Source organism: Theobroma umbraticum, unplaced genomic scaffold (assembly GCF_002168275.2).
Source record: "Theobroma umbraticum cultivar Fairchild unplaced genomic scaffold, ASM216827v3 scaffold_67.0, whole genome shotgun sequence".
Classification (NCBI taxonomy): Eukaryota; Viridiplantae; Streptophyta; class Magnoliopsida; order Malvales; family Malvaceae; genus Theobroma; species Theobroma umbraticum.
Window position 1 is genome coordinate 8,474,071 of NW_018397262.1, and position 26,222 is coordinate 8,500,292.

Here is a 26,222-nt window from a genome sequence, read left to right on the forward strand (position 1 = left end):
TTTAATTAAGTGATTGATACATGATTTTTTTTATTCAAAAAGTAAAAAACGAATCTTCCTCTTTCGACTATTGACCTTAAAAATTTATTTATGACCAGTGACGATTTTGTAATTTGTGAATCTTGTCACCTTGATAATGAAAAAACAAAAATTCTTTTAAGTCAATGCTTTCCATAAATAGAATATTATTTTTTGAAAAAATTAAAAATTTATTACCACGTAAATTATCTAATGTGAATTATCCTATATTTAAGAAAACTCTTAATAATTTTAAAAATGATATAATCTAAAGAATTATACATGTATGCACGTGTGTATGTGACATATAACTTACTTGATATCGACACGTGTCGATGGAAGCCGCCATGTGAGATACAAGAAGAGTAGTCAAGTTGATACCTTGTTTTATCATTAGGAACTTCTATAATTTTGTTTATCGAAATATTGGCTTTTGAAAAGGTTTCAATCGATTTTGTCAATTTTCGAAAAATGATCTCTAAATCAATTTGATTATATTTGATATGAAAAACGAAATATTTGTATATGACATAACACATCGACCTAATCCTTGAATTGTAACTAAGTTAAAGTTTTAATTAATTTGATTTGAGTTAAGAATTTTAAAATTTGAACTGGGTCCAATACGATTTTTTGATTAATTGAATAATATAATTTATTGAAATTACTTAAAAAATAGTTATAAATGGGTTGGGATCCGGTCGGGTTTAACTCTGGAATAACCAGGCCGGAAAGGCCCGGCCCATTTTGAACATGAATATCTTTAAGGCCCAACAAATATATAATTTCGACTGGACTATTTTTTTTTATATATTTCAATAATCACGATTTACTGACGTGGCAGTCTTAGTTCATCCCCCCTCACATGGCAAAGCTTCTTTATCTAGTTTCTTTTGGACAAGTCCACCCTTGGATACTAATCCAAATTACACATCTCCCGTGATGTACAACCCTACGAAGCAGCAACCCCTTTCTCTTTGTCTCTCTCTCTCTCTCTCTTTACCCACAAAAACGAACTCTGGGGCAGGTTGGAAAGGAAAAGAGCAGCTGTTCCCATGGTGGTTATTGAGTTATTTGGATTTTGACCCTTCGAAATACTCCTAGGGTTTTTTCCTATTCGATTTCAATTTGGGTTTTTATAAGGCTTTTCACTTCAAGGTTAGATTTCTTTGTTTGTTTGTTTGCTTCTTTCTCTATGTTTTTCCTTACTTTGTTTTGTTTGTTTCATTCTGGGGTGTTGGGTTTGTTTGCTTTTGTTTAATGAACGTAGCATTTTTCAATTTCATTCTCAATCTTGAAAGATTTTGGAGGAGGTTTTAAGGTTTGGGTTTAGCCTCTAATTATTTTCATTTTGCTGACTTTTGGGGTCAATGAGGTGGTTTTTGTGTTTGTGGTGGTATTTTTCTTGTTTAGTGTAGGATGCATGTTAGCAATCTTGGAAGCTGTTTCAGTGAAAAGAAAAACTTGGGGATGTTGAAAATGAATTAGAACTCTTCTTCTTCTTTTGGTTAGGGACTAAATTTGGAAGCACTAAGAAGTTTCAAAGTGTTATAAATATTTCTGGGTTTTTTTTTTTCTAGTTTAATGTAGGATGCATGTTTAGCTATCTTGGAAGCCATTTCAGTGAAAAGCAAAACTCAGGGATGTTGAAAATGGATTAGAACTCTTCTGCTTTTTTTTTTTTGGTTAGGGACTAAATTTGGAAGCACTAGGAAGTTTTAGGGTGTGATAAATCTTTCAAGGTTGAAGCCTTTTTTTAGAAATGACTGGTTTGAGGAGCATTAGTGGGGAATTCGTTGTAACTTGTGTTTTTCCTTAGAGGAGGTTTCATTTTTGTTAGATTAGTCAAGCTCTTGGCGTGGGGGTTATTGTCTGGTTCTACCTATTGAGCTCACTAGCCAAGACTGTAGATTCTGGTTCTGAGAGCAGAACTTTTAGCAATAATAGTATTGATGAAGGGTAGGTCTGTTTTGAGTTGATTCCTCTCAGGGTTTCGTTTTGATGGGACTTTCATTTACTAATTCCTTATGCCTTTTCAGGCTATTTGAAGTAGTGGAATGCTATTGCCATAGTTATCTTATGCACTTAGTATTCCTTATGCTCTTTAGTCTTTAGTCATATGTTTTTGGCTTGCTGCTAGGTTTTCATATATGAGGCAAGGCAAGGAAGAAGCAGCATGCAGTGTTGAACAGGTAGGTGTTCTTATCTGAAGTGAAAGTTGTATTTGCATAAGATTTCTCTTTCTCCCTCTCGTTTAGAAAGAAATAGAAAAGAAAAACCTTTCCCGGTTGTCCATTTTATCTAGACCCTTTTATTCTGTTCTTTAACCAGGAAAAAGCTTAAGCTCCTTCAAGGACTCAGATGTGTTTTGGTTTTATATGAACAGGCCATTGACTTGATTTCAGTGGTGAAGGAGATTCATGGGCTTAGTGCAAAGGAGCTTAATAAGTTGCTGAGAGACTCCGAAAATTTTACCATTCACTTTGTTACTGAAAAAGGATCAGAAGTAAAGGTACAACCATCTCATTCTTTATTGTTGTGGTCTCATTCTTTTGCTTTTTCACTGAAACATCTCATATTAAATTGTGCTGTCTTTCAGATTGATGTGGAAAAACTTGCAGGATGTCTTCCTTTGCACCTTATTGCAGTGCTTATGTCATCTGATAGAGATGAAGCGCTGCTCAGATATTTACTATGTGGCATCCGGCTTTTACATTCCTTGTGTGAATTAGCCCCTCGTCACACTAAACTTGAGCAGGTTGCTCTTAGTAATCCCTCATCTTGTTATTTTGTTGTGTTTGTTCCACTATTTGTTGTGTTTTTGTTCTTGCATTTGACGAGGACTTGGCACAAATTGTAATGGGACAATTTTTTTTTATCAATATCCTTGCAGGAAGCTCCATACTTTTCAGTATTCTGTGGAAAAATTGTGTCAATACATCTAAATGAGAGGAAAGCAGGAAGAGAAATACTCTAGGATAAATAATTTACTGCTTAGCTTTGAACTAAGGACTTGTGGTTTAATTGAAGTCACTGCCCCCACAAAAAATATAAGTAATTTAGTTTCTTCACTTGCTTGCATGTTTTTTCATCTCAAGGTTTGGATTTTGGACTTCTTTATAAGAATGGAAATCTTCTTAGTTATCACTTGAAGTACAACTTCTTATATTCTGCTCCAGTGACTGTATTGATACTATATATATATATATATATATATATATATATAGCAAGCCTCAGCCATGGCTTGAGGTCCCCATAATTGTTGGTTAAATCAAGATTAAATTTGCAACCTCTTGCAAATTTCTAAGGGACTTTACCTACAAGTCTAGTCTGCACCTTTGCTCTATGAAATGCCCTTTACTGTAAAGACTCAAATTCGGATAATGCAGATTGTTCCCATTAATTGCAGAAGTCCCTTCTTTGTCCTAACTCACTCTACCTCTGTGGGTGCCCTTTTGAATTGTGTCTTCAATTCTGTTTTTCTCATCAGTCTATCTACTATGTAGCAATTTTTGAAGAGTTTTGGAATACTGTGAGTTTCTTTTCTGGTAATCTTTTTTTGCTTCATAATGTTACAGATTTTGCTTGATGATGTAAAAGTATCAGAACAGCTGATTGATTTGGTCTTTTATGTGCTGGTTGTTCTCAATGATTACAGACAGGTTCTTTTTTTATCCTTGTTTATTTCTTATCTTCCACAAATTCGTTTTTATCTTTATTCAAACTTGTTTTTATGTCGTAGGACATCCATAATTCAAGTCCTGTGCCTCTTTTACATTCAGCACTTGTGGCATGTAGTCTGTATCTGTTGACTGGATGTATATCTTCACAGTGGCAAGATCTGGCTCTAGTGATAGTGGCACATCCTAAGGTACAACTTAGTCAACATTATTGTGAACTGATTATGAGGAAAGCGGGTTGGGTTAGATAAAGTTATATGTTTATGGAATTGTTATGCTGGTTATTGCTCCTTTGGCATATGTTCTTCTATTTGTTACATGCCACTTCCTTAGAAATTTTTGACAGTAGTATAGTCTTAATAAATCTGCAGTCCAACATGTCTGTGCACCTTATTGATCCAAATTTCATTACAGGTTGACATGTTTATGGATGTAGCTTGCAGAGCAGTTCATCTAGTTGTCAGGTTTCTCCAAAACAAGCTGTCTGCTCAGCATACTGATATCTGTGCAAAGTTGAGTCCAACTGCTGAATTTATAGTTAACTATCTTTGCCAACAATGTGAGGCTTCTTTACAGTTCCTTCAGTTATTGTGCCAACAAAAGCCATTTCGGGAGCGCATACTGAGGAATAAGGTTTGCATACTAGCATTTCATTTATCTATTCATCTGGAATTATGAATACTACCTCTATAATTTTCTTGTAGTATTATAAGGAACAATTTGTTGTGGCTAAAACTTGTTACCATGGTGTGTCAGAATTCTTAACTGCCGTCGCATGAGGAAGACAAGAGAGAAAGGTTTTTAGTCAAAAGAACATTGATATCTAAGATGTTAAAGTTTAAATTTTGGCAAGAAAAAAAAATCATGGTTGCAATTAACTGTCATGTACTCATTATAATTTGTCAATATATGCATGGGAGATTTTTATGAGATCCATGTGAAGTTTTGAGTCTCATTGACTGTTGTTATTGAGGTTATTATTGTGATTTTTTGGGATATCTTAGACCAATGGAATTTTGTTGTTGCTACTCCTTCAGGAACTATGCGGAAAGGGTGGTATTCTTTTTCTGGCTCAATCCATCCTGAAGTTGCATGCATCTTATTTTGTAGAATCTTCCACAGTCATGGCTGCATTATCAAGGATGAAAGCTAAAGTCCTGTCAATTGTAAGTCCTAGGCATGGATATTTGTTTTTGCTATATATTTGGTGGCTTAAGCTGCTTTGTAATCTTCTGCAGCTCCTTTTTAATATAACACTTATGTGAATAAAACTTCATGTTTATGCAGTTATTGAATTTGTGTGAAGCAGAAAGCATTTCTTATCTTGATGAGGTTGCCAGCTCTCCAGGAAGCCTGGATTTGGCAAAGTCTGTTGCACTTGAGGTTTGTTTCCTGATGGTTATGCAAGTTATGTTTTGTTTTGCTAGAGTGGGAATCATACTCAGATTTTTCTAATGATCTATGTCCTGGATTCTCTCTTCTAAAGCCTGCTTTTTACTTCCTGGATGTTTGTCTTTAATACAATTATAATGATACAGGTCCTTGAGTTGTTGAAGACTGGACTCAGTAAAGATCCCAAGCCGCTCACTGCTAGTTCTGATAGAACCTATCCTATGGGACTTCTGCAACTTAATGCAATGCGTTTAGCTGATATCTTCTCTGATGATTCAAACTTTCGATCTTACATCACTGTGCACTTTGTAAGTTATTATGATCAGACTTCAGAATTTGTTCCTTTGGTTTCATTTCTGTCCTGCTTTTGGAAAATTGCTATTTCATTACTTCTGTGACTGCCAGTGCAATGGCATTTCCAAAGAGTATAATAGCTATAACTTCTCTTTTATTGGAACTTATATAATTCCCAGAGAGCCCAAATCTTATTAACTTTTGTGAAACTAGCAATTTTCTGTTGGATTAACATGTAGTTTTGATACATTTGGTGTTCTCTTATGTTTTTTGGATCCTTTATACTAAGGTTTTTGACTGCCTCTTTTATGCTCCTTCAGACTGACTTTTTGAGCGCAATATTTTCACTCTCTCATGGAGATTTTCTATCTATGTGGTGTTCGGCCGATCTCCCTGTAAGGGAAGAAGATGCTACCCTGTACTATGAAATATTTCCTGCAGTTGGATGGGCTTTAGAGTCACTTTCATCATCAGACCTAGCAAATACAAGAGATCTATATTTCAATTTTATTTATAACAACATGTCTCAAGCATCCTATGTACATCAAAGAACATCTTTATTTGTCAAAGTAATTGCCAACCTCCATTGTTTTGTTCCGAACATCTGTGAAGGTAAATTGCCAGCTGAGTGATGGCAAGTTTTCTATGAAATTTGTGTAATTTTTGTTATGTTAATTGAATTCTCTGTTTTAATCCACAGAGCAGGAGAGGAACCTCTTCCTTCACAAATTTCTTGGATGCTTGCGAAAGGATCCATCTAAGCTATTACCCAGTTTTGCCTTTGTCTCTGGTCCACAAAAGGCTGCTGCTATTTACAGGAACCTGCGTAAATATCTTGTTGAGCTTCGTTTTCTTTTCCCTCCGAGTAGGACATAATTACAATTATTTCTTGTTCCTTACAAGTAACCTGTTCATGTAGGTTCCCTGTTAAGTCATGCGGAATCTTTAATTCCCACTTTTCTGAATGAGGATGACTTGCAGCTCTTAAGGTGATCTGAAGTTCCCGTGCTTATGAAATTCCTGCTAAGTTCTTAAAGTTGTTTTAGAAATTGTTGACATTTTTTGCTATATTATGCCATCATGCTTAAATTTGAGTACTGCTTTCATGCAAACTGTGCTAGAAAAATGTTTGTGTTACCACACACATGCATGAGTATTCATACTAACAAAACCTTAATTTAAACTCATGGCATGGAGCCTTCGTTTTTATATACTACCTTGAGATATAATTCATATATGAGCCATCCTTTAAGGTTGTCCCTAGAACTTTAATTTTCCTGCAACTATAACACCCTCCAAAGCCTCCGTTTGCAATATTCATATTGATCCCTGTTTTGGGGTCATTTCTGTCGTCTTTGTTTGAATTAATGGATTGTCCTATGTTATTGATTCTCTTGTTAAGCAACTTCCTTTTTGTCAGGGTATTCTTTGACCAATTACAATCGCTGATAAACCCTGCTGAATTTGAAGAAAACCGAGTTCAGGTAAACCTTCTATATCGTATTGAATGATTAGTATTACTCCCACTTCCAATCCCTCTTCTGTGCCAGGTACCTATCTCCTTTCTTTGTTACATTTTAAGTTTTGAAACTATCCGCTTCTGCTGGAAAGATATAGAAAAGTAAATTTGGGAAGTCGATTTTTCAGAATTAGTTTCCTAAAGAATATGTCAGCAAGAATCATCAGGTAAATGCTGGAAGTTCATTGGTTTTATAGTTAATTACATTTAGAACCTATTTTGGTATAACAAATTTAAATATTAAGTGCCGAGTTGGTTTAAACTGTGTGCCAATGACAGACCAAATATGACAGATTTTGTTCCAATTATATTTTAGACCATTGAACTTTTTCCCTTTTAAGAAGACCACTGAAATTGGTTATACTTAATTGTTTCAATTGCAGTTTTCAATGGCAAAGGCTATTATTTTGGCATTGATGCACATGAAAATCCTTTTGCTTATTTTTCATTTTGCCTTTTCTTTTAAATCCAACACTCAACAATGTTTTATAACTGATAGGAGGATCGAAGTCTAGGGGGCTGCTCATCTCCATTACTGAGAAGGGAACCTCCAGATCGTAATAACCGAAATGGTAACCTGAAAGAGGAAATGTCTGAGAATTCTGCTTTTCAAGAAGAAGAGCAGTGTTTTGTCAGAAGCAATCATATGGATCAAGCTGATGATATGACAAGGCAAGACATGATGGACGATAAAGACAAATCTGTTACACCTATTGGTTTGAAAGAAATTGACAGAGATGTTCAGAATGTTGAAACAAGTGGCTCAGATACAAGCTCCACAAAGGGAAAAAATGCCGTTGATAAATTAGTAGAGCGTCTCAGAGATAGTACACCTGCAGGAGTTCGGGAGGATGAAAAAGTTGAAACTGTTCAAACTGAAGAAAAGCAGCGGAGAAAAAGGAAGCGAACTATAATGAATGATGAACAGGTGACAATAATAGAAAGGGCCCTTTTGGATGAACCTGAAATGCAGCGAAATACTGCTTCTATACAATCGTGGGCTGATAAATTATGTCATCATGTACGTAATATAGATCGAGTAACTCATGCTCGATGTAAATTAATTTATTTATCCACTTGAAGTAACATCTTTCTTCACTAAAACTACTCCTACATTCATTTCTCAGGGCTCAGAGGTTACATGTTCGCAGCTACGGAACTGGTAAGGAAGCAACCTCTTTTTGTAGCATTTATATGCTAATAATTCTAGAATGTATTCTGAGGTCATGAGATAGCTTCTTTAATGATGCAAACAAACTAAGAGTTGGGGGGAAAAAGGAAGAAAGAAAGAAAGAAAGCTTATAATAACTGGTATGAGTTGAAGTGTTTCTTTAAAGTTCAGAGTTTCTTTCCTAGAACTTCTAAGGCTGGCTACTTAAAGTGAAAATGACTATTTTGTAGCTTGAAAAGTACCAATTGGCATAGTTAGCCTTGAGCAGTTAATAGATTGTGGTTGTTTACAGTTTTGCAGCACATTTTAATAAGTTCTGTTAGTTCCTGTTGAAACTAATTTGTCTTATGTACGGTCATCAGGCTCAACAATCGAAAGGCCAGGCTTGCACGAGCAAGCAAGGATGCTCGCCCCCCTCCAGAGCCTGATAATGCTTTTGCGGGAAAGCAAGGTGGGCCACAACCAGGTCATCCATTCAAAGCACCTGATAGTTCTGGTGAAGAGGCTGCCCCCTCAAATACCAGAGGCACTCGAAGCATGTCAAGAATTAGCACTAGTGAAAACCCAGAGGCTCCAGAATTTGTTGATTTTGGTGCTGCAGAATTTGTTCAGTGCAAGCCAGGTCAGTTTGTAGTGCTTGTAGATGGACGAGGTGAGGAGATTGGTAAGGGAAAAGTACACCAGGTTCAAGGTAAATGGTGTGGAAAGAGCTTGGAGGAATCAGGGACGTGTGTTGTGGATGCCGTTGACCTAAAGGCTGACAGATGGGTGAAGCTACCCTACCCATCTGAAGCCACAGGTTCCTCATTTGAAGAGGCTGAAAAAAAATTTGGGGTAATGAGAGTGATGTGGGATTCAAACAAAATATTCTTGTTGCGACCTCAATAAATTTCAGTCTTTGTTGATTTACCATTTTTCTTGCCCCTGGCAATGAAATATAACCCGGTATAGCATCAATCTCCTTAGGCCCCCTATAACTGGTAATCCAGTCCATCCCTCCTCTTTCCATTGCTTTAGGGCATATATCATAGACCCTCACTAACTGAAGTCGCCCCTTCTGACATGGAAAAAGACCACCAAAAGCAAGCTTGGTAGGAAGGGGTGGACTTACTTTTAGGATACTCAAATGAGTTGTGAACACCATAACCTTGATGAAAAGAATGTGTACTTCAAGTTTTGAGGTAACCCTTTTTCCTTTTGCCCTTTTTCCCTCAAGGAAAGTGACATTCCAATGTACATTGAAGTGGGAGTCAACAGATTTCTAGTAAAAAGCAATGGTGAAAATTTTTGAAGTTACTACTTATGGATCATTAGATTTGGAAATCAAACATTATATTATGCTCTGATATGCATGCATCCTTGGTCTTGGGTCCATTTACATGTCATACAAAACTATTTGTACCGTGAGAGAGATACATATTGTGATTCTTTAATGAGTCCTTTGACGACATCTACAGGGTCATGCTGCCCTACCAACCACCTGGGAGGGCCGAGGTTGATATTCATCTCAATCCAAAACTTGCAGTGTCTGTATCTAATGTCAACAACTCCAAGGGCTAAATGATTTTCATTATATTTCCAAAATATATCACCAATACAATATAATATCGTGGTTCTTTGAAAGATCCATATACATTTTGCAAACTAGAGTGATTTTTTTTTTCTATATATAAAAAAAAGTTACTAAAATGAAAATATTTGTAAATTTGCATGTGTAGAAAAGCAGGATTCTAATAAGAAAACAAAAAGGGAGGAAGACAATTACGCATGACTCATGAGAGAGATGGGAACAGCAAGCAATTCGGAGCCATAAACCAAAACTCAAACCACTTTTTCTCTTTGGGTCATTGTCATTTTGTCACTACTCAATCTCATCAGCCAAGACTATTACGTCGCCTACATTGTCATTGTTCCCGTTAGCAAGTATCTTTCAGACAGAACTACCCTTTAATCTTGAAACATTCTACATAACTGTCCAAAAAGTACAACCTTGGAAAGCACACTTCTCCTGTCTGTCTCTCTTTCAATCAGAAAAGAAACAGTCTCCCCCCCACCCCTTTTCTCTCTCTCTCTCTCTCCACTGTCTTTGCTGATATAAAATTTTGTCTCAAACAGCTTTTGAATATTCAAACTTTCTCTCTCTTAGTTGCAGTAGTTAGTATTTGAATCCTCTAAAAATACTAAAAAAAAAAGGTAGTAAAGCCCTTTGTGAATAAAACCCACAATATTTTTCTTTTGCAGGAAGCCTACTTTTTATTTTTTGGCCAAGAAAAATTTTCTTGTCAGATTTTCTTGGGAGATTCTTGTCAGAAGTTTGGATTTTTCTTGGTGGGTTTTGGTCTTTGGGTTGAAAGATTGAAAGGTTCTTTGAGTAAAAGAAGGAATTGCATGGAGATCAAAGAAGTTGATCATGAAGATGTGAAAGGCTTTTAGAGAAGGTGGTTCTTTGATTTTTGACCCTTTGATGAGCTTTTTGTTATTGGGTTTTGATTAGGGTTTTGTGTTGTTTTTATTGGGTTTAGCTGTTGAAAGGTAAGTTCTTTGTTCTTGTTGTGCTTTGCAAGTTTTGTTTTTTATATGCTTTTTGTTTGTTTTATTAAACCTTGTTTTACGTTTCATTTCATTTTTTTCCATGACTTGAGATATCAATTTTGTCATGTTCTTGAATTCTAGTAAAAGCAAGAGATTCAAACTTTTTTTTAAGATATTTCTTTCTTTCTTTGATGTTGAGCTAGGGTTCTGTGGCTTGAATTTCTGGGAAAAAAAATTAAAGCTTCGTGTTCTTAAGGACAAGGAGGTGATTTAGTTAGTCTACTTGGTTGAAGACTTGACAAGGATATTTAAGGTATGGTTGGCTTCACTCATGTTGTGATTGCTATGATGATGTTAAAATCTTGATGATGTTGACTGATTTTTTATCTGGAAATTTAGTTTCATTCATGTTGTAGTGAAGTTTTGCTTAAGGATTTTCTGGTTAATAATCTTTCGAGACTCGAAAGTTTCAGTTAATGACGTGTTAAGTTATGCTGTAAAGTTGTTGTTAGTGTTAGTATTTGGTTGGTCTTAACTTGTATGGGTGTCATTACGTGGAAACCATTCAGGCATTACTTTTCAATCTAGGAAAGATTGAGACCATAGCTCTCGTCGAGTGGACGGGGTTAATCTTATTTTGCTTCTAAAGCTGCTAACCCTTTCGATTTGTGAGGATTTTACCCAACCTGATATTAGTGTACTAGTTGTGTTTGAGCAATTCATATCAGCGCATCTTGTTAAGATCCTGAGATTTGTAAATAGTGCCAAATAATCATTTGGCCATTTAGGAGAGTACAGAGTAATATTCTTTGAGATTGTTGTTCGTGATCTTTCTGCTGAGGCATGTTGCAAGCTTTCTCAACTCTTGCTGCATAAGCCTGTCTTCCTATATCTGATTCATGCCAATAATTCTTTCTTTTTTTATTAATTTCAGAGAAATTATAAACAAACAAAGCATCATGGTTGCAAAGGGAGGCCATAATGCCACTGACTCTCCAAAAGTGGAGGTGGGAGAGATAGACACTAGTGCACCTTTTCAATCTGTTAAAGATGCCGTCACTCTTTTTGGTGAGGGTGCTTTCTCGGGGGAAAAACCTGCCATAAGAAAGGCAAAACCTCATTCTGCAGAGGTATTACTGATTCTCGGAAGTTTCTCTTTCTTTCTTTCACTTGAAATATTGTGTTAAGGCATAGTATTATTAAGTTTTTGGTATATGGATATGATATTTATGGCCATTCAAGTTGTTCTTTTTCCTGTTCTCATTTATCTCTATATATAAAAAAAATTCGAACTGCTCAGATCATGAATGTAGCATCTGCTTTTGTATGAAGGCCGAGAAACCTACATAGCAACTATGACCGTGTTAAGGTGGATTTTTGGCCATCTTTGTATGCATTGTGTATTTATATTGTCATTGTTTTATAACTAAGTACGAAATTGGAACCTCAGGGTTAGATTTTATAGAAATCTAGTTATGTGGAAAATGCATGATCATTAATATATAACTCGCTATTTGTTTCTAAAACTTATTTGTTTTTGAGCTGCAGAGAGTATTGGCCAAGGAGACACAGCTTCACCTGGCACAAAAAGAGTTGAACAGGTTAAAGGAGCAACTAGAAAATGCCGAGACAACTAGGGCTCAAGCACTTGTAGAGCTTGAAAGGGCTAAAAGAACGGTTGAGGATTTAACTGACAAACTCAAAACTGTTAATGAATCAAAAGATTCTGCAATCAAGGCTACAGAAGCTGCAAAGAATCAGGCAAAGCTGATTGAAGAAGCAAATTCTAGTATTCTCCCTGGACCTGATGGTTCTAGGAACCAGGACTTGGAAACTTCAAGGGAACAATACATGACTGTGATTACTGAACTTGATGCTGCAAAACAAGAATTGAGGAAGGCTCGTCAGGATTGTGATGCATCCTTTGAAGCCAAAATTGCTGCCTTCAACCAAACAGAAGAAGCTGAACATGCAGCCAAGGTTAACATGGAGAAAGTTGGGGGGCTCTCTCGGGAGATTTCAGCTGTACAGGAATCAATCGGACAAGTGAAGCTTGCATCTCTTGAAGCACAGCAAGAACAAGCTGAAATGTTTGCTGAAAAGGATACTCAGAGGCAATTATATAAAGCTACCCTGGAAGAGTCGACAAAGAAGTTGCTTGCTTTAAAGAATGAATTTGACCCTGAGCTTACACGAAATCTTGAAGCACAACTGTCTGAAACGGTCAATCAGACTGGGGCTTTGCAGAAGCAGATGGAAAATGCAAAGGCTTCTGATCTGGAGTCTGTGCAAACTGTTACTTCGGAGCTAGATGGTGCTAAAGAGTCGCTGCAAAAAGTTGCTGAAGAGGAAAACTCCTTGAGAAATTTGGTGGAGTCTCTTAAGATGGAGCTAGAGAATGTGAAGAAAGAGCATTCTGAACTGAAGGAGAAGGAAGCAGCAACAGAGTCCATTGCTGGGAATCTGCACGTCAAGCTTCGGAAAACTAAAGCTGAGCTTGAAGCTTTCCTTACAGAGGAATCCAAAACAAGAGGTGCCTGTGAAGAAATGATTTCAACCCTCCAACAGTTATCGGTGGAAGCAGAAAATGCACGGCGAGAAGCAGAAGAGATGAAGAAGGAAGCTGAGGAGTTAAAGTCGGAAGCTGAAGCCTCAAGAATTGCACTCGAGGAAGCTGAACAGCAGCTGAGAGTTGCTCTGGAAGAAGCTGAAGCTGCAAAAGAAGCTGAGACCAGGGCGCTTGATCAGATAAAGATGCTTTCTGAGAGAACTAATGCAGCACGTGCCTCAACCTCTGAATCTGGAGCCAATATCACTATCTCCAGGGAAGAGCTTGAGTCTTTGAGCCGTAAAGTTGAAGAGTCTGATAATTTAGCTGAGATGAAAGTGGCAGCTGCCATGGCTCAGGTGGAAGCTGTGAAGGCTAGTGAAAATGAGGCCCTCAAGAGGTTAGAGGCAACTCAGAAAGAGATTGAAGACATGAAGGTTGCTACTGCAGATGCTTTGAAGAGGGCAGAGATGGCTGAAGCAGCCAAGAGGGCAGTGGAGGGAGAACTTCGAAGGTGGCGTGATAGGGAACAGAAGAAAGCAGCTGAAGCTGCATCTCGGATTCTGGCAGAAGCACAGATGTCAGCAGAATCATCCCCACAGCACTACAGAATTCAGAAGCAGAACCCACCAGAGAAAATTGTTCAGATACGAAAGTTGGAAAAAGAGAAGTCTTCTGTCTCAAAGAAGGTACTTTTACCTAATATCAGTGGGATTTTCAATCGAAAAAAGAACCAAATTGAGGGTGGATCTCCCTCTTATCTGCCTGGTGAGAAGGCTCTGTGACATTGCATTTGCCAGATCTTTGTACATTTATCAATGGTTGAGAGAAACATGTTTGGTTGTGTGTACATCTGAGAACAAATCTCTGTTATTCTTGTCTGTTTGAGGAATTTAAAGTGGAATATCTAAGGATTAGTTTGCAAGCAACGTGGGGAAACTGACATCTTTGTGTAAGACTGCTTTCATATCAATTGATGACTTAGCGATGGAAATGAATGCTCGTGTATTAGGTGCCAATAGCTTTTCGGGGGCAATGTGACAGCAATGATGTAGATGAAGCTTTGGCAGTAAGCAAATTTAGCCTTGACGGCATTGGTCACTAAACAGCTGGCCGTTGTGTTTCATTGTATCCTTGAGATCAATCAAATGCATCCAATCCTCCATGATGTTAGTGTAAACCTTGTGAACATGGTAAGTTGGTGTCCAACTTTAAGAATGAAAGCATTCTCCTTGTGAGATCAATGTAACAAATCAATCAGTTTGCTTCAACCTAAGCTATCGGTGGATGAGAATTCAGTGTTGGGTTTGGTCGAAACCAGCCTTCCACCATCTGCAGCCCATGAGTCACTCCCATAGTCAATATGGGAAGTTATATGGTAGTTATTAAAATGGTTTTTAAGGCGATAAAACACAGGTTCCTCAATTCCTGATTACAAGCCTGAAAGTAATCTAATTTGCATCATTTTAATTGGCAGGTGAATCTAGTTCAATTTTTATAATAAAAGAATGGCCAATAGTGGGATAACTTAAATGAGAGAAAATCCAATATCATGAGTACCATAGTCTCTCAATCTCAATTATTTGTATCAGCATGTGAATCTTTTTCTTTTTGTGAATTATTGACTTGGCAGGCAAAGAATGGAAAGTGGAACAGAAAATCCTGTTCCTCTCCTAACACTTGATTTTGACAAATAAAGTAAAAACACCCTCATGCCCCCCCTTTCATGACAAGTGTAATTTACTCTTCAAGTCAATGGAAAAGAGAAGATAGTCCCAAAATTGAAAGTTTGCTTAGAATATGGAAAAGGCTCATGTTAACAAGAAAAATACAAAAAACAATAACTCTCAAGTCAATAGAGTGTAGAAAATGGTCCTAAATTTTCAATAATTAGCATAGAAATATGAAGAAAAGAGCCATAAACAAGAAAAGTACAAAAACATTAACTCAATAACTGAAAAGGACCTCGAAACAAAACAGGCGGTAATAGTCCAAAAAACACCCTCAAAACTATTGAAAAGTCTCACTGTAAACCAGAAAAAAGAAAGAAAAATTCATAGAAAAGAAAATGAAAAGACTAATTTTTTTTTTCTTGTGAATACCACATCTTGAAAATAAACGAAGGGTCTTTCCCATACCACTGGAAAGTCCGGAGCTTGAAACCTCCAAAAAATACCAATACCTCTTCCTCTCTCTAAAAAGCCAACCATCCCTTTCACCAACCCTCCCCCCCAAAAAAAACCCCTTCCTTTCACTCCCCCAAAGAAAAGTTTTTGTTTCCTCTAAAACCCCTCTCTTTCTCTCTGTCTTTGTGCCTTGAAATGATGTCAAGTAGCAGAGAAAGGGAAGACCCATTAACGTTCTCCACAAACCCATCATCATCCTCATCTCCAATCACAGTTTCAGACCACCTTGATAGCTATCTCCAAGACCCAACTTCCCACATCGGAAGTGCTTCTGGAAGTTACTCGAACGAGGGTCTCTTAGCTGTTGAGGCAGCTGGTCCTAGTAGCAGTGATGTTGAGTTTGGTTTCTCAAGGCCTGACTTTAGACAGCAAACTCCAATCTCTGGCACTGTTCAGTTCTATCAACGCCACGTCTTCCTTTGTTATAAAAACCCGTCTGTTTGGCCTCCTAGAATCGAGGCTGCTGAGTTTGATCGTCTGCCTAGGTTGTTGTCTGCTGCTGTTTTGGCTAGGAAGACTGATATGAACAAAGAGGTTGGTCTACCTTTTTTTAAAAAAAAAAATCTTTTTGGTGAATTCAAGTGGCTTTTCCGGATTGGTTTTGTTTTTTTCGAGTGATATCAAAGTGAGGAACTTTTTAGTTCCTTTAGCTTCAAATTTGTTACTTTTTCATATTTTTAGGTGAATTTAAGTGGGTTTTTGTTGTTTCGTGGATTGGTTTAGTCTTTGAGTGATCTCAAAATGTAGAATTTTGGTTCTTTTTAATGGATTGAATTCCATTTTTAGTAAATTAAATTGGGTATTAATTGGTTTCTTTAGTGGGCCTTTATGTATGAGTTGGATTTAGATTTTGGTTCTATGGTTTTTCCTTTTTTGTTTTTCAACAGCAAATCACATGGATTCAGATTGGTTTTTTATAACTTGAAGTGTGGAGTCGTTGTTGAGGAGAGTTGGAGCTATGAAGCGAAGTAATTTGATATCTTTTTTGGCTGCAAACTTGTCATTTTGATGTCACTTTTTAGTAAATTAAATTGGGATCTATTGTCCTGTGGATTGTTATGTTTCCTAAATTTTCTTGCAAAGGGAAATGTGTTTTCTTGAGTTTATAGTTTCAAATTCTTCCTTTTTACATAGGTTGGTTTGGTGTTTTGCTAAATGGCTGTCTTTAGGAGTGATTTTGGGGGTCTGAAATCTGTCTTGTTTTTAGCTCCAAATTTGTCATTTCAAAATCTAATAGGATTATTATTCCAGAAAAATAGAATCCTGTTTTTGGTGGCTTGTGTGTGTTTAGAAGTGATTCGGTGCTCTGCAGTCGAATATTCTTTTAGCTTCGGTTTTGTTATCTCATGTAGGCTTGGTTTATATATTGAGGTGTGCTTTTGGTGGTTTGTGAATCAGAATGATTAGGATTTTGATGTGTTAACTCACACTGCGTCTATTAACGTGGGATTTGATGTGGTTTCTTAATCAACATAATCTATGAATCTGAGTTTCACAATGTGTTAGTACACCTTGCTTAATTTAATGGAACTAAATAAAAGAAATTAGTTTCTTTCCCATTTTCTTTTGGTTTGTGCAGTTGCTGTTGTTAACTGTTCAACATACATTTTCATCTTTCAACATATGTTTCTTTTATGTTTCTACATTTAATGTCCCTGATGCTACTATAAAAGCGTATCTACACAGGCATGTAATGCTGGTATTATATAGGTTGGAATTAATTTTCCCTCTATATCACTTGAGGACAGCACATTGAGTCAATGAAGTGTTCCCTTTTGGTTGCACTGTAAATTTTTTATCCACAGGAACAGATATAAATATTTCACCCTGAAATGACATGCTTTAGAAGAAAGCTAAATGATGTGATAGTTGGCTGTTGGTTTATCTGATGTTGTAGGACTTTTCATTAGTCCTGAAGTCTGGATGGATTGTTGTGGTCCATAATCATTTTCTATATAAGAATTTATTCACAGGCATCGCCCGAATGTATGAGTTTTGCTTTCCAGCATGCTTACCTTATCTATTTCTCTTCTTTTTCTTTTAGACCCGCTTAACAATATGTGAGGGACATGATGGAACTGAGACATCAAATGGAGATGTGTTAATATTTCCAGACATGATTAGATACAGGTCCATTGCAAGCTCCCATTGAGGTTTCTTCAGATGTTTTTCATTTTGCTCCTCTGTTTTCCATTTTAATACTGATTTCAGTTTTAGCTAAGGATGCAGGAGATTGACCCATTTCGATGTTGACACATTTGTTGAAGAAGTTCTTGTCAAGAATGGTGAGTGGCTGCCTGGAACTCCTGAAAGACTAGAAGGATCATATGTTTTTGTTTGTTCTCATGGATCCCGAGATCGCCGCTGTGGAGTCTGTGGACCTCCACTGGTTAGCAGATTCAAAGAAGAGATAGAATTGTATGGTCTTCAAGGTCGAGTGTCTGTTAGCCCATGCTCACACATTGGTGGCCATAAGTATGCTGGAAATGTTATTATATTTGGATCAAATATCAATGGAGATGTCACGGGACACTGGTAGGAGTTATCTCGCTTCCACTGGCTATTTTATTGAATGGGCCTTAATTTGTTCATTAAGCAAGCCTTGTTCCTGTTGCTTTATGTAAATCTTGTGCTTAACCCTTTTTTTTCCTTTTTTTATTTTTTACAGGTATGGTTATGTTACTCCAGATGACGTACCTACTCTGCTCGAGTGGCATATTGGGAAGGGAGAAATTGTAGACTCGCTGTGGAGGTGACTTTTCTGGCAGCAACATGCTTCTATTTTACATCAACCCTTCTTTGGGTGTAGGTTTCCTATGTAGGATAGGATATATAAGAGGATTAAGAATGAAATATGCAAAAACATTAGGATTAGGTAAGGTGGCAAGCATACAACTTGTAGTTGGTAGTTTGACCCATGCAGAACATTTTGAGCATTCAAAACAAGATAGCACTCAAAATCTTCATGTTCTATATATCGATTACCCTCTTGTAGTGAACAGTGGGAGTTAGGATAGGACCATGGCTATATTCTTACCTAACAACAAAGATTCAGGTTGTAGTCATATAATTTAACGTGTTTACTCTCTATTAAGCAAACATTTAAATGCTTATTTCAGGGGTCAGATGGGATTATCAGAAGAAGAACAGAAGAAATTTCAAGAACAAAGGCACCTAGTAAATGGTGAGACCATTATAGAAGGAAGCACCAAAGAGGCAACTCAAAGACAAATTGATGAGGTGAACACAACTGCCTGTGGGTCTCAAGATGAGCTTGTAAGCTGTTGCCAGGGAAAAGACAGTGCTTGTTGTCATGACTCTGCGGTACCTGAAAATTTGGAAATTCTGGATAGTGAGGGAGGCACAGTAAAGTTGACACCTGAAAAGAGAAAAGGCAGCAAGAAACTTATTCCAAAGATTACTAGTGGCAAAGCTGCTGCCGTGCGCAAGGTTTGTGCCAAGCCAACATGGTTTGAGAGCTGGGAGCGTGAAGATACGTATGCTGCTCTTGCTGTTGTTTGTGCTGCTGCATCGATTGTGGTTGCTTATAGCTGCTATAAACAGCTAAGTTAGGAATCTGATATGATATTTGCATTCCTTAAATGTGATGTTTTGGAGCAGTCTCACGTCCATGCTGAATACCAATGAGATAAACTATGTTGTGCCATGTTGTATTGCGTCTACGGAAAGATCTGTGAAAGGCATTGAGCTTCAATCGTGAGTGTGATGCTTATAAGTACACTGATGAGGGTACTTGAGGTTTTTGAGTGTGATGCTTATAAGTACACTGATAAGGGTACTTGAGGTTTTATTTTTTGCCATTTTTGTGCTTGTTATCTTCTTCCCGTGTTAATGACTAAACTTGAAAATTTTAATCAGGCTTGACCTTCATGCAAGAGAACTTTGAACCACCAAATGCCAAGAGTGGGTGCTGCACAAAGCAGCAATCCCCCATTAATGCATAATAACATCAAGCAATAGTTTATCCGAAGATTCAGCTGATACACCAACATTTGAATGTTAACTATGTCAATGTTGACAACATATATGCTTAACAATAGCAAACAGCCTTTACAAGCAGCAACCGTGTTCAATAAATATTCAGAGCATGCTGGCAAGAAACTTATTCAGGAAGCAATTAGGATCAGGAGGGACATGATTCCTATTGATCACCCTAACGTGGCATATCAAGTTACACCAGATCAGTTGCCTACCAAATCTGCATCGAGCTGATGCAAGAAAGCTCTGCTGTTACATTTGATAATTGAAATACAAAGGCCTCTCTCATTCTTAAGTAGTCGATGAGCCTTTTGCCATCAAGTTCTGGCTTTTTTGCAACATATTGGCAATTATATAATCAGTATTATCTAAAATCTAATCACCATTTACTTTGAGGCCATTTAATGAGTTGCATAGACCGTTGTGGTCTGCAAACCTGTGGAACTCGGATTCAATGGTTTTTGCAATTTCGGAATCATCTGGATCTGGCTCAGGAAAATCTACATGAACTGACCCCTGCTTAATCGGTAAACCTGTCTCTATAAGAGTAGCTTGCGACTTTATGTAACTGTAAAGCTGTTGATGGAAGGTATGATCTAATGAGAAGCAATTATCTATGGTTCCATTGTTGCCATGACGTGATGATCCAGAACCTTCTTTTCTACAAAAATGTGGGAGGGATGAATAATCCATTATCTGCATAGTTAACACATCAAAAGTTGTAATAATCCTAGCAAAGCGGGATCAAGCAAAATGAGAAATCAAGTCAAAGCAAGCAAAAACATGATTCATCTATATATACAAAGGATAACAAGAATGAGCAAAATGCCTTGTGCCACAAGAACACACGAGAACAAATTGAATGATGAACAACCCATTCATTGCATTATCCATGTTGATTAAGAGGAACTACGATGAGAACCAATTCGATGAAGCAATCTTTTCATACATCGGGTTAAAATGGTACACAAAACTATGAAATAAGACAGGATGAGTTGGCGGAAAGCAAGGTCCGTATAAGTGGGCTTTTGTAAAAATGAAGGACGAAATATCTAAAATGTTGAATGCAAACTAAAGACTTACATACAATCCTCTTCACATAATGGGAGCATATATATTTAATAATGATGGACTTGTGAATCAAAGTTGTGATTTATCACAAGTGCAAAGAAAGCGCATTTGAAGCAACAAAAAGCTATTGCCGATATTTAAAAAGGAAAACACGCTTTCAAGTTTCAAGAGAGTTTTACAAACAGGGATGGATGGGTTTTCTTACTTTCAGTAACTCGTCCCTTCCACAACCTTGAAGCACCTGAATTTTCCTCTTTGTCCTTTCTTGCAAGAGAGGTTTTACAGCCTGCCAGCAATTGCAGAAAAGTAAGCTTCCATTTTGTATGAGGGTAGCTGAGGAAGAGGGAATTAAGAAAAATAAAAACCTTCCAACATGCTGAAAATATGTATGGAGCATTGACGATATAGTATGTCTCTGTCTTCTCGGGGTAATTCAGGTCATCAATTGTAGATATAGTAGTCAATAGCTGCATTCGCAAACAGCATGTGAGACTGATCAGTATTAGAAAGAGAAGCATTGGCACAGTAAAGAGCAGAAAATTCTGAGTCTTTTTTATTTGTTTATTTATTTTGGTTGCCCCTTCTTCCTTTGAAGAAAATGAGAGATCTACAATAAGCCAAAAAGATAATTTAACATTTGTACAAAAATTCAGACTAATGCACCCAATTACTTATACTAGTTGTCATCTCAGCTTCTGTTTCCAGTTAACCGGCTTCTGATGGGAAAAAGTTGCAATAACTTACATACTGAGATAGAATTAAACTTTAATGGCATACACATTTCAATCACCCCTGCCCAAGTATTTCTGGAATTTCCTATAATCCCTGATAACAACTTACACAGAGTATACAGATATATAACAACCAGACAACACTCAACTAGCAAAGGAGTCTAAGTTGGACACTTAGGAGCAAAGTTTAGACTTATGATACTGATATTAACACAGGAAAACATAAATCACTACACAAAGATAAAATTACATGTGAAATCAGGCGGTGAGTAAGTTGACGAAAGAGAACTATGTTAAGAAAGAGAAATGCAGTCAATGAAGATGGTAAGAAAGAAGGCTATATGATCCTGAAACATACCTTTATTTGGCTCAATGCTGCAAGCTTCAAGCCAGTCATATCCAAAATCTTCAGACATGTGCTAATATGTCGTCCCGACTTTCCTGTAGCCTTCGGCTATAACAAAACCAACATGTTAGAATACATAAAAGTTAAGCAAGTATATAAGTGAGAAATATCACATTGCCAGAGTCCATACTCACCAATACTACACGATCTCTATATTCATTCATTTGAATGTGTGACTGTACATAGTAATTCACCTAGAACACAAATGAATAAAAAATTTAAAATCACATCAAATAACTCCATACACTGCAGTCTGAAGTATAAACATGCACATTAGAGTGCTAAAAGATGCCTCCCACCCAACCAAAACTACTTATTTATTCCCCCTTTCTAACATATTAGCATCCAAGTCCCCTAGCATTATGAATAAAACATGTCCATAAGAAGGAAAAAAGGAAGCATGAAGGAGGAAAAAGAATGTGGAATGATTGTGTGTCATGGTCAATTTCCAGGAAAAAAAGGAGCAAACCTCATGCCCTCAATTTAACTCTTGGATCTTGTACATATTAAAGTAGAATACAACTTGCTTTTTCCTAATAAGTTTTACTAGACACAAGTCAATATTTGTAGAAAAGTGTATTGCTACTTAAAATATCAATAGCAAGTCTTTTGATGGTTTCTTCAACTGCAGTTTCAGACATCAAACCAGATTTTATGGGCTAAAATGCCAAATTAAAAAATAGATCAAGTTATGATGTCCTTACTGATGCTTTATCATATGTGCTAAGCCCAACACCAATAGCAATGACAGGAAGACCCTGGCAAAGTCATTTGAAATGTCAGAAGGCATAAAGCAATTAATCACTATGGAGGCACTTTTATATGTAACAAAGATTTCATCCCCAAAGAAAGGGATATGTATTTGCAGTATACACTATATATTGTCATAGCAAAACAAATGTGGGCTACCAAATCCACTTGCAGGACAGTATCAATTAAGCATTAATATCGAGATAAGTCCTAATAAAATAAGTAAATACCTCTTTTGAGTAACCTGACAATCCTACAAGGTGAGAATCTCGCACTGCTCTATATAAGTCAGTTGGGATAATTGGTTTCTACATATTGAAAAATGTAAATTGAGTTATGCAAAGAATCATCAATTGCCACAATAAGTTGTGCTGTTTCCACAGCATAGTTTGCAATATCACAAACCAAAAAAATTAGAAATCAATTAGTGTACAACCGAAAAACTCACTGCTAATATGTTGTCAATCTCATTCTGTATTCTCCATTGTAAGCAATCAATTAACTGGTGCAGGCAACAAATTAGGAATTAATAAAAAGAAACATGAGATCTATTATGAAAAAATTTATTGTTATAGCTTAAGCACAGTAGATGAATCTAACCATTTTATGGGCTTTCTGAACATTCCAATCTCTCGCTTTGAGAAATCGCACTAAAGTTTCAGTTGGATACCCCTGGTGCATGTTCTACAGACCAAGGTATTCAACTTTACATTAAATTTTGGCAGATCATAATATAAACCACGTATCTAAAAGGAACAACGAATCATCCATCCTATCCACACAAGTGCATAAAAACAGGTAGACATACTGCAGCAAGACAGGAAGGCACACAAGTCACATCAGGGAAAGATCATTACAAAGAACTTAATTCCTTCAGAAAACCCCAAATGTCAATAAAAAATAAGGGTATTGGGAAAAAAAATCCTAGGATAAGCATCTCAATTATCCACCCACCACACTTAGCTCTAGATGCTTTGTAGCACTACTAAAATTTTCATCCCCGGCTTGTAAAGTTAATATCAAATCTAAAAACCTTTTAAGAATGACCTCACAATTCCACTGTACCACTTCAATGTTGAATGATCATCAACAAGCTAACATCTTGTTTCAGTAACTAATCAAAAGATCAAACTAGCAACTAAGCTTTTCTTTAACTCTTTGCCAAGTTACAGAACTACTTAACTATCCCAGAAATTAGTAAAACAGTGGGAAAGAGACAAAGTTCCAAAGAAGAGGAAACTGAGATAAATGAAGCAAGAGATAGATCAGAGCCAACAAAGAAAAGGAAACTTTTAAACATAAAATTGCAAACCGTCAAGTAGTCAGATCAAGTCCACAACAGAAATTCTAGCAACTAGAAGAAACTCAACCAAATTCTTATAAATAAAAATCTAACTTTCTATTTCTTCTCCTCAGCTCCTTTTCCCAGCATCCAAGCCAAAACAAATCCAAGTAACTAAAAAAGAAAAAAAAAAGAAAAAACTAACCTGAAATGTGCCCTTCATTCTCTCATCAACTGCTACACAAATTTCCCAAAGAGAAAATAAAGAAAAAATGTTAGTGATTTGCAGATCAAAAAAAGAGAAGATTTAAAAAAAAGTCAATTTTTATACTTAAATCTCACCATTTTCCATCAAAGACAAAAATTGCTTGATAGCTTCTTGATGAGCATTGCTCATTTTCTTTTTCCTTTCTCACAAATAACAAAAAAAAAAATAAAGAACAGATTTTGATAACTAAAACTAAAACTTCAACCAAAAACCGAAACTGGGTTCTGCTTAGTTTCTCCCTCTTGCCCCCTTTATACTTACAGCTTAAATTTTGAAAATTTAAGCTTGAGAATCACTAAAAGAGAGGAAAAAACAGAAAAAGGTGAAAACTTTTCCTAGAGAGAGAAAGAAAAAAAGAATAAAAATTGAAACTTTATTGAAATATGGGTTCCCTGTTCTGTTTTTTGCAGCTGCTCTGCTTTGGAAGAGATTGCTAGCAAATAATCCATAGCTTTCTGAATGAATGGTTAAAATCGAAAGAATTTGGATTTTATTTTTTAAAAAATAAATAAATAAATTTGGGTTTTAAATTTAAATTTCTTCTCTTAAGGGAAAAAATATTAATAATTTTATAAAGAGAGGTAGGTGTTGTGTGTGCTACAATGTAGACTAGTTGTTGTCACACATTCACACACAAGAAAATTTTTAGCTTGATTTTTGTTGTTGTTTTTTATAATTTCCATAATATTTAGTTATTATATGAATATTTAATAAAATAATTAGATAACATATGAACATAAAAGTATATTAATCATTTGACTTCTTAAATTATATATTTTTTAATTATACCTTTTATTTAATTCCACATGCACTTAAAAAGATTATCTTTTAATTAACATCTTTTTCAGTGACTAAAATTTATAACTTTCATTTATGAAATTTACTAACATAAAGATTTTTATTTTTTTTAATTTGTTTTAATTTCATTTATTTATTTGCTGGATTTTCCTTCACTTAACACCTTAAAGGGCATGTGTCCTCATGCTACTTGTACCTAGCTCAACCTTGGGCAAGTGGCTGGGCCTTTGGCTCAAGATCTATCTTTATCAATTAAATTAATTCTTTTTATATTATTATAAGATTTGGTTAAAATGTAGGCCATGTAGCATAAAGCTTGATTCCAAATTCTAAACCCTTCATTAAATCACATTGATGAGGATTTGTCACTAAGCTATATCCATTGATGGATCACCTTCCAAACTTTTCTTCTTCTTCTTCTCTTTGTAAAGAGGCACATGTACATATCTTTAATGCTCTCAACCTTTTGGGGGAAGACTTTGGTATGCATGGTTGTTGTATTAGGTCCTGGTCAATAGGAGGGGGGTGGTGATGCTACTCTTCCTTGTGGGTTCATCAACTTGAACTCTAAAGAAGCATAAACTCATCTAAGGGTTGTCCCAAGTTTGGCTAGTGGACCGAAATCTTTGACCGAAATCTTTGACCTAAATCTTTTACATGTTTCTATTTTTAGAGGGTCGAAACTGTTGATCAAGAACCTCTAGATCGACCCAATTACTCTGTATGAGATTAAACATATCCGATCTAATTTGAATTAATCTTTTTATTTTAAAAAAAGGGTTTTGAATTTTTTTTAATAACAAATACATATATCTTTTATTAAATTAAATACCCGAATACTATTTGAGTCCATATGGATCATGCTCTATTGGTTTGGCCCAATGGAAGTTATCTTGAGAAGTAAAATAACTAAAAGCAATCAAAAGGTGTAAAGTTAAAGATTAGTGGAAAAACTTAGGGAGGGGGTATGGGTAAGTGGGATGAAATCAACTTCCACCTTTTGTCTTGGAAGTTTCTTTGAAGTTTCAGACATGTTTTTTAATGTTTCTTGCTTTGAGAACTGCTCGGATTCTGCCAAACATGAGAGAGAGAGGGAGAGGCATGAGAGGAATAAGATGCTAAGCTTTGCTGCTTACACTCATCAAATTCCCAATATAAAATAAGAAGAGAGGAACAAGTTCCCATAAGCTAATAAGAATGTTCCCATGTGTTGGTCAATCATAAAATGTCACAGTTTGACATGTGAATTTATTTTTCCCGGACAATCTCTTTGCCTGTTTTTCTCAAATCTTCATGTGCCTGCTTCACATGGTATTGGGTGAGGATTTGGATTGCCATCCATGTTCTCCACCAATACCCTTCATTGTTGAGAGACAAAAACAAAATCCCATGAATGCTCTGCTATGTTCTGATCAATTCCTGTGGTAATCTGAAAGAAAAGTAAAATGACAGCAATCATCTGATTTACCCTTACTTTAATCATATGACATGAACCCTTGTAACTATGAAAACATGTCTGAAAAACCAGACATACCATCATAAATTCTAACACAAACAAACTGAAAACTGTTTTCTTT

General features: G+C 36.3%; 4 protein-coding genes across 5 annotated transcripts; 3 read left to right on the forward strand and 1 right to left on the reverse strand.

Annotated features, from left to right (window-relative positions):
- The first annotated feature begins 964 nt into the window (after nt 1–964).
- On the forward strand, nt 965–8,986 carry LOC110420038 (sequence-specific DNA binding transcription factor ATNDX). Its single transcript, XM_021433189.2, has 17 exons — nt 965–1,176; nt 2,159–2,210; nt 2,405–2,530; nt 2,618–2,776; nt 3,597–3,680; nt 3,761–3,889; nt 4,113–4,331; nt 4,736–4,864; nt 4,986–5,081; nt 5,237–5,398; nt 5,705–5,996; nt 6,085–6,210; nt 6,304–6,373; nt 6,805–6,868; nt 7,403–7,924; nt 8,031–8,065; nt 8,437–8,986. Exons 2-17 carry the CDS (start codon nt 2,169–2,171, stop codon nt 8,960–8,962), a joined length of 2,781 nt encoding a protein of 926 aa, XP_021288864.1. The 5' UTR covers nt 965–1,176; nt 2,159–2,168; the 3' UTR covers nt 8,963–8,986.
- Nucleotides 8,987–10,035: 1,049 nt separating this feature from the next.
- On the forward strand, nt 10,036–14,448 carry LOC110420040 (weak chloroplast movement under blue light protein (DUF827)). The gene is made up of 4 exons (XM_021433191.2): nt 10,036–10,512; nt 10,810–10,919; nt 11,541–11,736; nt 12,155–14,448. Exons 3-4 carry the CDS (start codon nt 11,566–11,568, stop codon nt 13,937–13,939), a joined length of 1,956 nt encoding a protein of 651 aa, XP_021288866.1. The 5' UTR covers nt 10,036–10,512; nt 10,810–10,919; nt 11,541–11,565; the 3' UTR covers nt 13,940–14,448.
- A 759-nt stretch (nt 14,449–15,207) lies between these two features.
- Nucleotides 15,208–19,218, forward strand: LOC110419131 (Sucrase/ferredoxin-like family protein). Its single transcript, XM_021432024.2, has 5 exons — nt 15,208–15,874; nt 17,385–17,470; nt 17,570–17,875; nt 18,009–18,092; nt 18,460–19,218. The coding sequence occupies exons 1-5, from the start codon at nt 15,476–15,478 to the stop codon at nt 18,911–18,913; spliced, it is 1,329 nt and encodes a 442-aa protein (XP_021287699.1). The 5' UTR covers nt 15,208–15,475; the 3' UTR covers nt 18,914–19,218.
- A 24-nt stretch (nt 19,219–19,242) lies between these two features.
- On the reverse strand, nt 19,243–24,429 carry LOC110419132 (phosphatidylinositol/phosphatidylcholine transfer protein SFH1-like). 2 transcript variants are annotated; one of them, XM_021432026.2, is made up of 11 exons: nt 23,922–24,429; nt 23,785–23,813; nt 22,898–22,981; nt 22,746–22,799; nt 22,528–22,605; nt 22,252–22,305; nt 21,682–21,741; nt 21,500–21,595; nt 20,776–20,877; nt 20,616–20,696; nt 19,243–20,035 (listed from the first exon to the last, which is right to left on the reverse strand). In XM_021432026.2, the coding sequence occupies exons 1-11, from the start codon at nt 23,974–23,976 to the stop codon at nt 19,715–19,717; spliced, it is 1,014 nt and encodes a 337-aa protein (XP_021287701.1). In that variant the 5' UTR covers nt 23,977–24,429; the 3' UTR covers nt 19,243–19,714. The 2 variants fall into 2 exon arrangements, with proteins under 2 accessions (XP_021287701.1, XP_021287700.1); XM_021432025.2 differs by having other exon boundaries at nt 23,785–23,816.
- Nucleotides 24,430–26,222: the final 1,793 nt, after the last annotated feature.